The sequence below is a fragment of the Delphinapterus leucas genome, chromosome 3 (assembly GCF_059928025.1).
Source record: "Delphinapterus leucas isolate spDelLeu-1000000601 "Yukka" chromosome 3, BTC_Dleu_Yukka2, whole genome shotgun sequence".
Taxonomy (NCBI): Eukaryota; Metazoa; Chordata; class Mammalia; order Artiodactyla; family Monodontidae; genus Delphinapterus; species Delphinapterus leucas.
In genome coordinates, this window is record NC_143131.1 from 13,604,277 (window position 1) to 13,618,945 (window position 14,669).

Below are 14,669 nucleotides of genomic sequence, written 5' to 3' on the forward strand. Positions count from 1 at the left end.
CGGGCGAGAGCCGCGGTAAACAGCTCAAGCGCCCCGAGGACGGCCTCGCGCAGCACGAGCGAGCGCCCGGCGGGGGGCGCAGTGCTGGGCCTGGAAAGGGCCGCCCTCGCTGGTCAGAGCGCTCCTGCTCCTACCAAGGGTTGCAGCTGCCGGGAGAAGGAGCAAGACTGAATGCTCCCGCAGGCATCCGCCGGCTCTCTGGGCGACCGGCACCCCGGCGCCGCCCCGCCTCTCCCGAGAGGCCCCGCCCACCATAGGCCCCGCCCACCCGCCGAGGCCACGCTCCGGCCCCTGACGATATTCGCCGGAAATTGCCGAAGCCCCTCTTTTTTTTTTTCCTTCCTCTCTCCTTTCCCTGCTCTCCCTTTTCCTTTCACCCGGGTTCCCTCTGCCGTGATTTCCCCCCTCCCCCTCCTTCCTTCCCCATTTGAAATCAAGATGGAGGCTCGCGGCTGCCGCCGGCGCCCGTGATCCCGGAGCTCCCGCCGGCCACGGGCCCCCGCCCTCGCGACTGCGTGTCCGGCACGGTGCGCGCTGCTGCCCGCGCTCCGGCCGGCGCCGCCGAGGCCGTGGCTCCGCGCCCCCGCCCCGCGGCCGGCTCGCGGCTCTCGGGCGGAGTCCTCGTCTATGTGGGCGCGCTCCTCCGGCCGAGCCGCCGCCGTCGCCGCCGCCCGCCGCCGCCCCGGGGCTCTGCGTCCACGCGCCGGGCGCGGGCAGCTGGGCGCTCGGCGCCGCCAGGCCAGGCGCGGAGCGGGCGGCGCGCGGTGCTAGGGGCGCGGGGCCCGAGCCGGGCGCGGCCGCCGCCGCAGCCATGAGCGGCAGCAGCGGCGGGGCCGCCGCCCCCGCCGCGTCCTCCGGCCCCGCCGCCACGGCCAGCGCGGTGAGCTCGGGCTGCGGGGGCGGCGCCGGCGAGGGGGCCGAGGAGGCGGCCAAGGACCTGGCCGACATCGCGGCCTTCTTCCGATCCGGTGAGTGCAACTGCGCCGCTGCCCGCGCGCGCTCCGCCAACCCCGCCGCGGAGGCGCGGTCCGCGGGCCCTGGCGCGCCCGGTGCTCGCCGCCCGTCGGGCCCGGAGCGCGCTCGCCCAGGCCGCTGCCCCGTGCCGGGGCTCCCGGCTCCACACCGGCGGGTCCCGCTGCCTGCGCCGCCCCCCGTGCCGTGGCTCGGCCCGGACGCCGCCGGCTCGCCCTTCCCTGCACCCGCCCCTCGTTCCAGGGTGAAATCTCCCCGTCGCCCGCCCCGGAGGCTACAGCTCCACTGGTTGGGGCGCCGGCTCTTTGTCTCTTTCGAGGGAGGGCCGAGGAGGCGGCGGCGGGGACGGCGAGGGCGGAGGCCCCTGTCCCGGAGGCCGAGAGGACGGGGGCGGCGGGGCCAGGCCCGGGAATGCGGGCTCTCATCTGGGCCCGTCTCCGGGGCTGATTTGTCCCTGGCCCCTCGTCGACCCCGTAAGCCGCCTGGTTTCTTCGCTCGGTCCTCTAGCCTGTCACCTCCCCAGACTCGATCTACACTTCTGGGAAACGGGGTAGCCATGGCACCCGCCGCCCAGGGAGGAGGGGAGGTGGTGGCAGACATGAAGCGCGGCCGGCCGGGCGATGGGTGAGCCATTGTCTCCGGGGGTGGCCCGGGAGGGACATCTGGGAACGTGGTGACCCCAGGGGGCGGCGCGGGGCCGGCACTCGCGGGGCACTGCCTGGGAGGCAGTGCCAGGTGGCCCGGTGTCTCTCGGGCGAGGAGGGGGGTGGCCACGGGAGAGGCGAGCTTTGCGGCCGGCCCGCGGGGAGGAGGCGCGGGGGGCGTGACAGGGCGTCCCCGGGACCCCGGCGGCGGCGCCTCCTCCCGCCCGGGCCCAGATCCCGCGTGAGCTGGCCCCGCGCCCCGCGTCCCCGAGCCCAGTCCCGTTGGCTGGCGCGTCCGGGCGGCGGCAGCCTCGGGGCCCGCAGCCCGGAGCGCAGCGCCCAGCGGGCCAGGTGCGGGGCAGGGAGGATGCAGACTCGGCGCTGGAGAGCCGAGGAGGGCGGGCCAGGTCGGGGCCGCGGCGGGCGGGCGGGCCCAGGGCGCGTGCGGAGTGCTGGCGGCGGCTCCCGGGAGGACGGCTGGGCCGGGGACGTCGGAGGAGCGGCCTGCGACGGGGCGCGCCCCGGAGGCCGGCGGCTCACGTTCCTTCGTGGCCTCTTTCAAAATCAAGTCGCCAGATTCGGTGAGATCAGTTCGGTAATCCGGGTCACAGCGAGCAGTTTGCAGCGGGAGGGCGATGGTCGGAGACAGAAGTGAGCAGTGCCGGTGCATCCCTGGTTTAGTACTGTCTTCCCTCTTTTCTTGGTCCTTGTCAGGTGGGGTTACTTTTGAGTCGTTGTAAGAGATTGGTTGTGGCTGGGAGTGACATACGCCGACTCAACACTGTCAGCTTGGGGTTAATATACTCCCCACTGCGCCCTCTCCCCGCGAGGTCCCCGCAGAAAGCAAAGGTTTAGGAAAACATGAACTCCTTCAAATGAAAGCCTTTTATTTTGTGCAACTAGCCCGATAGAGAAGCCCCGTCTTACCTCTTAATAGCAGACCTGGGACGTCTTTCCTTCATGCCCTGCAGCTAAGTCTAGTATGTCTTCTCACTGTCTTTACCACCTGTCACAGAATAATGGATTCTGTGCAGAATTCAGCTCCTTTCTCTTAGAAAGGCGCCTGTGCCCTGGTGATGGACTTTTTGGTGCTTTCTGAGACTGGACTTTCTTATATCTTTATTATGCATAGTAGAGAAATCACTTTTTTCACTCCGAAGAGCCTCAAAAGACATCAGGTTGGACTGGCTGCTCACAGAAAACTTGCCCCCAGTCAGTGTGGCTGTCCTCAGGCTTTACCTGGGAAGGTAAATCTGTTGGTGGCCATGCCTAGGCCTGTGCTTTTGCTCCTCTGCTTGGTCTCCTGTACATGTTCAGTTTGGGGCAGAGCCAGTTGGTGCTGCCTACGGGTTTATTCCTTTCTTCCTCCTTCCAAAATGGTTGGGCAAACTGCCCCTTTAGTTATCTGACTTGGAATCAGGAACCAGAGCAGATTTTAAGTAGGCAGCAGTTGCGCTGTCCCATCCCAGGGGTAGCGTGGAACATCTTTTAAAAGTGCTTTTCCCTCCTTTGGGCAACTCTGAATCCCTGACCTAGATCTTGGCTCCAACATCTAGGGCAGTGATATCTGGCGGAGGGAGGGTGGAGAGGGACCATTGATTTGGATTGGTCGGGTGGGATGGGACGAACGTTTAGACAGATGAAGCAGGAGGACCCTGGGTGGGGACCTCACCTGGTAGAATGGCTCAGGCAGCGGTCCTCCTGGGCAGTTCGGGTTGAATGTGGATGGCTGAACAGAGAGGTCAAGTCCGTTAGTAAAATCGAACATTTTTTTCTAAGATGTAGAACCTAGGAAATAGGTTCTCGTTGACTGGGGTGGACAGATCAGAGTGTGAACATTTTCCTAGGGTGTTGTGAGCCTGGTACTTAAGATTGCCAGTCTGACTTAGACAAGGCGTTTCTACTGGTTGCCTTTCATTTCTTGGCCCTGGAACTGTTTGCTTGGCTGCCTTGTTTTCTTTCCTCCTTTTTGTTCCTTGTCTGTCCTGCATTAAATTTTATCCTTGTAGTCACTGATTGAAAACTGGTACCCATGGTTGGATGAAAGAAGGAGAATTTAGCTTGATAGAACTTTTAAATAATTAGAGCAGTTCAGGCATAGAAGGGGCCGTCATGATTACTGGACACACTCAAACAGGGGCACTGCCACCTGCCAGGGTTCGGAGCTGGGTGCTGGGGGCAGGACTCCTGCACTTGGAGAGGGTCTCGGGAGATGGCTCAGGGGCTGTTTCCTCCTTGGATTCCGTAGTTCCCTCTGAGCCCCCAGCACCTAGTGGTTATTCTTCACTTTTCTTTTAAAAAGGCATCACAAACGTGAGCTGGTCCATTAAAAAAAAAATTTTTTTTTTTAGATTTTATGGAAGAGGAAGCAGGCTTCTAGGGAGGTTGAATGACTTGCTCAGAGTGGAGCTCCGGTAGAGGTGGGGTCAGGGCCAGGAAGCATGCCCCTGACTCTGGACTTCTTTCCCGGAAGCCTGTCATGGCCAGGACTTTGCCTACATTAGTTCTCAGTCCCACCGGGACCACTCACTTTTATTGCCAGTCTCTTTTGGGGCTCTGTTCTTGTGGCAATAAGTCATTCTTTCAGAGCTTTCCCTTTAACCTTTCTAGAGTGTGTGTGGGGTACTTACATAAATGCATTATTTTTAACCTGCTTGGCATGTTTTAAGTTGGCATTAAATGAATGTGCAGAGAATAAGGGTTTGTGGTTATTATGAAGCGTCACGGCTCATCGTGCTGTGTTCCTTTCATTACTAAATCTTATTCTGGACTCCTGGCTGCAGCGCTTCTCTTTCCAATGGAATATGTGAAGACACTCGAATCTGTTCCTTAGTGAGGGAGCAGTCTGCATATCCTTCTATGTTGATATAATGGTTTCCTCGTGGAATATCGAGGGAACTTGTCTTTGTATTTATGCTTCTAACACCACTTAAGTAGCTGGCTTCTGAGCTTGTGTTGCTGCTGCTTTGTATATTTAGAAGCCTGGCGGCTTTGGTCTTTGTTAGCACCAATAATAATTATCAGTTGGTCCTTGTTACCCTCAGTGTTTTGAAAAGGAAAGTTGAAGAAAATGAAACTTGATAGTGAATGTTGGTTTCCCCTTTCTCAGTGGCACAGTGAGGCTCAGTTTTAGAGGAGAGCAAAGAGATAGCTGAAAATATCCTGTAAGTGATTTTCAAGAAATCAAAGAGCAGTAAAACAATCATTGAAGGAAACTTTCCGTTGAGGCCTTGTAAACTGACTTACTGACATGGAATATTATATTTTTTCCTTTGTGATTTAACCATCCAAGATTCAAATGAAGATTTAGGTGAAGCCATTTAAATGATTAACCAAGATTTAAATGAAGCCAGTGGTTCTGTTTGAGATGGGGCATGGGTTTAAGTATGTTTTTCAAATGTATATTAAAAATACGTGATTAGGGTAGCCTTTTCAGACCTCTTAAATGTTGTGATAGATTTGGGACTTGTTTCTAAGTGAAAGATGTGTTTGGAGCTGTCATAATCTAAATCAGCTCTGTCTGATATTTAAGTTTATTTACTTGACTCCTCCACTGAGAAAATTTTCTCTCATATCCTTGGTGGAATTCCAGAGAAAAGTCAAATTCTTACTCAGTATTGCCTAGTAAAGTCACTTATGTTGCTAGGGATGAATTGTGTTTTACTATAAAAAGCAGTCTTAACAACCCCCTTCTTTCCTCCTCGGTTTTATCATGAATTGGTTTTTGTTTCCTTAAGTGCATTGTCTTGACAAATTTTTAGTAGCGCCGCTGGCAGAGCAGTAGCTACTCTGTGGATGGTGAAGAAATGGTTTTGGGTGAGAACCCTACTACATTGCCCTGAAAGGTAGTGGTACCTCTGACGCCGTTGCTCATTTCTCCCTCTTGCGAGTGTTCGGCTGAGTGGACTTGGGTGAACTGACTGGGGTGACTGTGTTGTTTGTCTTGTGGACAGAGATGCTGTCTTTTGTATCTTCTCCCTGCTTCTCAGCCCTGCTGAAGCCTCACTCGTGGGCAGTGAATAGGATGGGCCCACGGGTGCAGAAGGGGTGAGAGGGATTAGATGGTGCAGAGACAGAGTTCTCTTTTGTTCTACTCCAGATTCTGCTGGTGAGCTGTCCAGCAAGCCCTGGGCAAGGGGATGAGCATGCATGGGAACCTTCCCAGTGTGCCTTGCGAATGGGAATTCTGGCAGATGTATCGTTATTATTATTATTCACCTGGAGCCATTCTGGGTATCGCTATCGCTGTGTCTCTGAATTAGGGCAAAGGAGCAGAAAGGAGCAAGGCTGTGTGGATCAGGACCCCGCAGGGTGCCTTCCCCTCTGCCTACTCTCTATGGCCCTGGGCTCCTGTGCCCGCTGTGGAGGCACTGCGCGCCTGAGCCTCTGGCTCCTGCCCTTGACACAGTGCTCAGCCCCGACCAGACCGCGATGCCACTCCGTCTCTGCCACTTGAAAAAGAGGAGACCCTGGCTAGAGTTGCCAACGCCGTCTCCCAGCATTGTGGCATCCTCGAGCCTTCCGCGCAGACGGTCTTGTTTATGGGAATTCTTGCCCCAGCGGTTAATGGTTGGCGGGTGCCTGAGTCTCATCTTCCCTTCTTATTTGGTAATGGAAGCACTCAGTTTGCTTATGGAATAGTCGTTACCTTAATTTCCTCTTTTTTGTTCCCTCTCCATGTAAGGAAGACCCTGGAAACCCAAGCTCTGAACCACCTGCCCTCTGGGAAAGGTTATATGTCTGGGGCGAGAGCGAGGGTGAGAGTAGGTTGTGTGGACTTTCAAGCGCAAGGTGTAGGGGCTTGAGCTGGAGAAAGGCGTTTCTCTGGGGTTTCTGGGGTTTTTTCCTTGTGAGACCTCCTGGTCAGCCTGGACTATTTGGTCTAATGCCAGATGTGCTCTGGCAATGTGAAACCTCCCTTTGGTGATAAATATACTTGAATTGTAGATTGCTGACTTTTTTGATCAGCCACACATCTACTCTTCTCTGGTTGGGGAGGATTGCGGAGTAATCTATAGAGCAGATCTTGTGTTTTGGAAGCATCACACTCTTTGGGCTCTGTCATAAATTGGTACATTTTAACAAGTTACCCTGACAGGGGAAGCTTTAATGAAAACGTTAGTGAGCACACAGAGTAGATTCTTGGTCTAGGGTACTTTGCGTTAGCAGTGTCCGCGTGAGTTCCTCATGCTTATTTTCTTACAGTTTGTAGCCCTGTTGTGGACAGCGATGAATTGCACTCGGTTTCTCTTCAGGAGGGTTTTCTGCAAGGTCCTGCCAGCTGCATGGCCCTCCCCTCTTTTCCTTCAGTCTCAGGAAGGTACTTGGTATGCTGCTCTGTTCCTGTCCGGCTGCTGGGAAGGGCTAAGGCCCTTTGCTGTCTGCTGTGGTTGTTAGCATTAAAAGGAGTAGGTGTGAACAGATAAACTGGTACGTCCATTCAGTTGATGCTGAGTGAAGGAAGCCTGTTTCAAAAGGCTACATAGGGTTCCACTTGTATGACATTCTCAAAAACATAGAATTGCAGGGACAGATAACAGATTGGTTGATTGCCAGGAATTAGCGGTGGGGAGAGCGTGACCACAGAGGGGCAGTGTAAGGGGCATTTTGAGGGATGATGGAACTGTTTTGTATCCTGGCTGTGGTGGTGATTCTATATATTAAAATTCATAGAACTGTACATGGAAAAAAGAATCCAGTTGTACTGTATTGTAATGTAAAACATAACATTAAAAAAAAAGGCTAACCACAAACTGGGGGAGAACATTTACATTACAAATCAGACAAAGAATTATATATATAGGATTAAAAAAAGGCTTCCTCAAATCAATAAGGAAGGCAGTCCAAAAGGGAAGTAGACAAACAGACAATTCAAAGCACAAAATGGCCAACACATATTCAAGGAAATGCAAATAAAAACTGTGAGATACCAACAAAAGTCAAATCTAATAGAAGTCATTTATCTAGGTGAACTTGAACAAAACTGAGTTATTTTAGAAAGATTTTTTATTGATTTTAAGGATAGTAAGAGTCAGAGTGACCTCGGTGGGACCAAACTTCCTGAAACGTCTAGGGGTCACCTAAAGAGACTTCGAAGATAGTTACGGGGAAGTAAAGATCCTTTTCTTGGATTCTGTAAGAAGCGTAACTTGGGAGTCCATTTGGCATATAAGTCAAGTCTGCGGACTTAAAAGAACTATCAGTCACCTGCTTCCAATTTTCCCACTCCAGTGAGTTTTGCTGCTGTCCAGGTAGAAAAAGAGTAGCACATGCAGGTGGTCCGCTGTGCCTGGACATTCCTGGTGTTAAAGAAGGAATTTCTAGGAATAAGTTTCATTTGGGGGAGGGGGCGTTGTTCCTGCATTAATACCTATGTGAGGTCGTTTGCCCTCTGTTCATGGACCTTCCTGTATGTAATTGACTCTGAAGCTCTGTGTTTTCGCCGTGTTGACGGTTAATAAATGAATTTATAAAGTGTTAGTTTCCCCACTTAAGACTCATAACCATAAGATAAAGCTGAACTTGAGAAAAACACAATTCAAATTTAAAAGTATGATCCTCAAATATTTTTAGATAGGTTTTGTTGGTGTCTTGTTTTTCTTTGTGTGTGTGTGTATCTTGGAAAAGTCATAAAACACTCCACTTTGCAATTCTGTGGAATGGGTGGTTTCAGTGCAAGAAGAAATGAATATATCAGAGACTGATTTAAAAAAAAATAAATTTATTTATCTATTTTTGGCTGCATTGGGTCTTCATTGCTGTGCGCGGGCTTTCTCTAGTTGTGGCGAGTGGGGGCTACTCTTCGTTGCCGTGCGCGGGCTTCTCACTGCGGTGGCTCCTCTTGTTGCAGAGCACGGGCTCTAGGTGCGCGGGCTTTAGTAGTTGCGGTACGCGGGCTCAGTAGTTGTGGCTCGTGGGCTCTAGAGCACAGGCTCAGTAGTTGTGGTGCACGGGCTTAGTTGCTCTGCGGCATGTGGGATCTTCCCGGACCAGGGCTCGAACCTGTGTCCCCTGCATTGGCAGGCGGACTCTCAACCAACCACTGTGCCACCAAGGAAGTCCCACAAAGACTGATACTTGAAATCTATCTTAAAAGAACCCATGTTCCTTAGTATATGTGAAGAGACATGTATAAATGACGTGTGTTTTAATTTTAATTTGAAATTTATGCCTATGAAAAGTCTGTGAGAGTTTGGTCAAAACAGTATCGATTTACAATTGTTTTCCATCGTTGATTCCTTTTACTTCACTTCCTCTTCTCGCGCTGACCCACATCTTCAGGGATTCCTTTTTCCTTCATTGCTGCTGCTGTTGAACCCCATGTCTGCAAACCCAAGCAGGGTACTCCTGGGCCATTTGGATTCTGAAAGGTGTATGTTTTCTTACTTGCTTTTACTGTTAGTTAATCCTTGTCCTTCATGGCAGATGTGCTAGGATCTTAAGGAATAACAAAATACATGTTGTTTTTTGGATTATTAGTTTAGCTTTTAAATGATAAGGACCAAAAAGTACAATTCCTCTATCATTCATTCTGAAGGTGTACACAAATATATTGGGAAGCAATACTTTGATTAGAATGTTGCTATAAGTATTTCTACTGAACTAGAGTCACTCATACGGTGAAATCTCTAAAGTTTAAATTGTCTCATATTTTGGCATCCTAATAACGAACAGATTCCTCGTGTCTAATACTAAACAAATAGATGTTTCTTGCTTGTAGGTAGCTTTTTTTTTTTTTTTAATTCATGATTATGAGAAATCCCTTCCAGCCATCTCTGCCCTTTTCAGGACCACAGTGATGATAGCTGGCATGCAAGGGACCGTTACTAGCTCCAAAAAGCCAGATTGCACAGAGGCAGAGTATGTTTCACACATTTATTTCGGAGTTATTTCACCTCCATTGAAATGTTGTTGCACTGTCCTAATATATCTTGGGTTCAGGAACGTTGAGAACCGGTGCTAATTCGATGGTTTCCAGGCCAATCTGTTTGCTTCACGTGACAGTTCCGTTCACGTGTCCCTGGACGGGAGCCTCTGGGAGAGCAGCTCCTCACGGGACTAGTGAGCTTCAGCGTTTTCTTAGCTGGCTGTGTACCTGTTTCTTTCCTGATATTTAACCGCAGTCTGAGAGATGCAGGATCTGCAGGGTTCGCTGTCGGGCATCTCTCGTCTCCATGGCATTGCTTATAGGTCCTGTCTCAGCTCTGCTGGTTGCTGAACACACAGAAGGGGACAGCCTGTTGGTGAGATGGGACCTGCTCCCCTGAACCAAATTACTGGAAACCTTTGACTGTAGACCCTTAATGCAGGATTAAGGTGGGATGATGGTAGATTTCCCGTGACAGCTTGCAGTGTGGATCGGGGGCTGTTTTGGGGGCAACTAGGATGACGGGCAGTCTTGGAACAGCCCTCTGCCTCTGCATGAGCTTTGCTGTAACCTAAATCTTTAGCAGCAGCTGTCAGATCAGCGTGGGAGGGAGGACCCCCAGCCGTCAGGGGTCAGGTAACACCTTTGGAATTAGGCTCCATAAGCGGGTAAAATAAGTGCATCTGGAAAGCAGTAACCTGCTTGTAAGGTCAGAGGATGATATTTAAAAGAGGTTTATTTTCTTGTCTCCACATGTTATTAATGCCAGTCCTGTCCTTCAAGAAAACCTGGTAAAGTCTTTCTCTTAACTGTTATCTCTGCTGCTGCTACCATCTGAGTGCCTGTGATTCGAGATGCTGTGCAGGTGTTTTATATACGTTTTCTTATGTAAAATCAAATCCCCCTTCCAGCAGGTGGATGCTATTTCTGGGTTAGGATGAGGATCTCAGCCTCTGGGGAGGTTGAATGACTGCCCCAGTTTGCACTGCTTGTAGGGGCTGAAGCTGGAATTTAAACCCATGGCTGCCAGACCACAAAGCCCCGACATGCCCTTTGCTTCCCTGATGGAGGGAGAGAGTAGAAATGACCCTCACTCTGTACAGCATCCCACAAGGTACTGTGTTGTAACTCTCAAATTTTTAAAACTGAATATGTATATCCTTGTGTGTTGAGGATGGAAGCTGTAATTTAAAAGTCTCACACCAAACAAAGGTGGAATGAAAGATTCCAGGATAGAGCAAGCATTTTTTTCTCGTTGGTCTGAGCCCTATAATTTAGCTTCTATGCCTTTCCTTTTGTCACCTAATTAAAAATGATGTTCGTTTTTACATAAATAACCCTGGTAAGCCCAGCTTTCCCACTGAGGTGTATTGAGTTTTCCTGGCTCCCAGCTGTTTCTGTCTGGGGAGGACTCCTGTGGAACTGCTGGTCCCTGTTTCTCTGGCTGTGGACTTGGCTGGGGAGGAAGTCTCTGCGGCGGTCAAGGTCAGCTGTCAAGGTTAGCGGAGGGAGGTTTGGGAAGGGCGGGGAGAGGCTGGCCGGGGAGGGAAGTTTTTTCAGCGGGTTGATGTGTGTGACACCTTATAAAGATTACTGGGGCTTCCTTTCTGACTGAAGAAGGGAGCCGGGGTGGGGGCGTGGGGAGGGGCCAGAAGCTGTTAAGCTGCTTTGTCGGGGCAGTTTTATTATAAGGTGGGTGTGGTCACTCCTGGGTTCTTTCTGTGTAGCTATTTTGTTGCAGCCACTCATGTCTTTGCTGTTATTCATGGAAATGTGCCCATAGATGATGAATGTTGTGGTCATGGGGAATAGATTTATTTTCCACCATCCTCTTTTAGTGAGATAAGTCTCGGGCATGTGTTCTAGGCTTTCCTACATGTGGGGTGCATTTTCGTCAGTCACACCTCATCCCGCCCTCCCCAAACTGTAGCCTGATTTTATGCGATGCTTCAGGTTTACTGCACGTGCAGGTCCCAGCAGCATTTCCACACTGGGAACATGATCAGTTTTCATGTGTCTCTGAGTAACTCCACATCTACCTTGGACTTTTACTATTTCAGTCAGAGGATGGTTGAAATGCTGGTGTCTTGGATGTAGACATTATATAACCGGAAGGTGTATTGTACTCTTAAAATCTGCTTTTCATTTCCTCCTGATTTACTCAAGGAGTTTCTAAGTTTCAGGTTTTTTCACTTTTGTTTAATTCTCGCTTTTAAAAAATTTCTAGAATTACAAAAGTAGCATTGGCCTGCTGTTTAATGGGAGAGTGTGTGCTTTTGACATGCTATTTTAGTTTATCTTTGATTTTAAACCAACAAAGGAGGTACAAGGCTGAAATCCATATCAACTTAGTCAAATTGAGATTTCACTGTATGTATCATTTTTGGCTGTTTAGTTGGTTCATGTCTTCATTGTTGATTACATTTAAAGTTTGTTGAGGTTTTCTTTTTGGGGGGCGGGAGCAGGTAAGTTTGTTTTGAGAAGCCAGTATTCATGTTCAAAGAACTCATATTCCCCAGTTGTTACTATTTCACCTCAGGTGCATCACCTACCCCTCCCCTCCCCACGCCCCTCTAGATACACACACACATACACATATATATATATTTTGTATGTATTAAATTTACATATTACTTTGTTTCTGAACCATTTGAGAGTAAGTTGCAAGGTGATGGTCCCCTTATCTGTAAAAGGTGGCTCGATAGTATTGTCTAAGAGCAAGGACATTCTCTTACAATAGTGACCCAAATCGTTAATTTTGATGTAATATTATTATATAAATCTGCTGACTTTACTAAAATTTTACCAGTTCTTCCAGAAACTGTTGGCGATTAAAAAAATATTGGTGGCCCAGCACTCTATCCAAGACCACATATTACATTTAGTTGTCATGTCTCTTTGGTTTTAATTTGGAACATCTCCCCAGCCTGTCTCTTCTGTTACTTTGACATTTTTGAAGATTCTAGTCACTTCTTCGGAAGACTGTCCCTTGGTTTGGGTTGTATGATTCCTAGGTTCAGGTCGTGCACTTCTGGCAATAAGGGCTGTGTCCTTCCCCGAGTGCCCTGTCAGGGACACAGCTGTCAGCTGCCCCATTGTGGGACGTTTGTTCAGTTTGGTCATTTGATTTAGGTGGCGACTACCAGGTTTCTCCACTGTATTTTTCCCTTGTAATTAGTGTCTTGTGGGGAGATAATTTGAGACTATGTAAAATCCTGTTCCTTTCCCGACTTTCATTTGCTGGTTGTCTCCGTTAATGGCTTTTGCCTGAATCAGTGATTACTGTGATGGTTACAAAATGGTGATTTTTCTAACTTCATTATGTCTTCTGTATTTCGTTGGTTTTCGACCGTAAGGCAGAGCCTCTCCTTCTGCCCTACTTATTTATTTATATAAGTGTGACCTCATGAATTCCTGTCTTATTCAGTGGGTTATAATCCTTTGTTATCATTATTTAGTTTGATGCTTAACTTGTCCAAGATCTGGCCATGATGTCCTTTCAGGCTGGCTCCTTTATGTTCTGTGACATGTTCCCATCATTTTTGGGGCACTTTGTTATTTTCTGACACAGTAAAATATTCCAGGGTTATGTTGTCCTTTCCTAACTCCAACCCTGAAATCAGCTGTTCCTCCAAGGAGCCCTGGTTCATTTTAGCAGGAAACAGCATTAAGAAACTCAGTCTGGGCACTAAGTGTACTTACTGCTACAGGGGTTTCATTGCTTCTAGAACCTCTCAGTGCACAGAGCTAGGAAGTGGGGAGTACGTATGTGTGTATGTCCACACATACATGTATGTACACACACACACACAATGTCACATGCACACGTGCCGCTTTTTCTGCACCTGTCTGTCTAGAATAAAAACCATGATTTGCTACTCATGCCTTCAATTCCAGTCCAGTACTACAAACTGCATTTCAGTCTTGCCCTTCCCAAATTTGTAATTCCTTTCTCTGATGGTGAAGGCTCTTTTTATCCTCAGTGTCTTTGCTGATTTACTCAGTCCTAGAAAATGCAGTAAGCAGTTCCAGAATGCTGAGCAATACCACTGTGATTAAAAGGAACCTACATCTTCAAGTTGAAACTGTTCAAATCGGCAGTTAGCGGTCAGCTTCTGTTCAGCTCTTTGCCTTGTCACTTAGTCACCCAAAGAAAACAGATGAAGTCATGCCTGGAACTCCCCTGAGGCATGTTTAAGAAAAGAGCTGCCAGATTCCATCAACAGCTCACTTTCTGGGGATGTGGAAGTGCAAAATTGAAAAATAAGGAGTTGCCAAAAAAGAAAGGGAGATCGATTTCTAATAAGTATGGTTTATAAAGCTGACACCTGTTGTGGGAAAAACACTTTATCATCTTCATTTCCATATACTAATTGCTGGAAGAGAGGAGGAAAAAGGAAAGTGTTGAGATAATAAGAATGAATGAGGAGACGTGAGGGATGGCCTGGGACCAGGTGTGTGTTAGGATGAGGATGGAGCAGCGGCGGTCCTTTCACAGGAATCCATCACATGCTCCGAGCAGGGGGAGGAGCTGAGTCCCTCTGGAGTAAGTCATGAGTCACGACTTGGGAGACCTGCTTGCTGCCCTTCATTGACCAAATGTTTCTTCCCAGAAACCACCTGCAGTAAATTTCATGCCGCTATGTAGTGTCTGCTGTAGCGCGGGGTTTCTGGGACGTGTGTGTGTGCACTCAGTTCCAGAAACCGTAGACCACTGGGTGCAGATCTTTCTTATGTTACAGGCAAAGTGAATATTGGCTGTTCAGTGTTTTGCTCCATTAAATGATGACATAGAACATGGGCCCTTGATTTGGGGAGACAGTCTCGATTTCATACATTGTGTTCTGTATCTTCTGTGACTGTCCTCATGCTTGTCAGAGTGTGCTGTGGAATATTTAGCCTCTGGACCTCTACAGGCCCTTCCTACAACTAGACATTTTAGCAAGAAGAATCATAATTTGCTTATTAATGTTTTAAGGGTGAAAGCCTTTTGATTTAGAAAACTTGGAGAGTAAAAGGTCATGATTGCTAATTGGTCAAGCATTCCGGGGAAGGACTTGGGTGCTGAAGACGTTCTGGAATTAGCTAGTGGTGATGGTTGCACACATTGTGAATAAACTAAACCCCACTGAATGATACACTTTAAAAGGGAAAGTTTTATAGTATGTGAGTTACATATCAATAAA

General features: G+C 49.2%; 1 protein-coding gene across 2 annotated transcripts in view; it reads left to right on the forward strand.

The window, feature by feature from the left end:
• The first annotated feature begins 784 nt into the window (after positions 1 to 784).
• The window catches only part of TRIO (trio Rho guanine nucleotide exchange factor), a 372,400-nt gene continuing 358,515 nt past the window's right edge, over positions 785 to 14,669 (forward strand). Inside the window, exon 1 of one of the 2 annotated variants that reach the window (XM_089908686.1) lies at positions 785 to 968. In XM_089908686.1, coding sequence (XP_089764812.1) covers positions 812 to 968 — 157 coding nt within the window. In that variant the 5' untranslated portion in view covers positions 785 to 811. Of the gene's footprint in view, positions 969 to 1,842; positions 2,198 to 14,669 lie in introns of those variants that run through there. The other variant, XM_089908685.1, reaches the window with a different exon arrangement.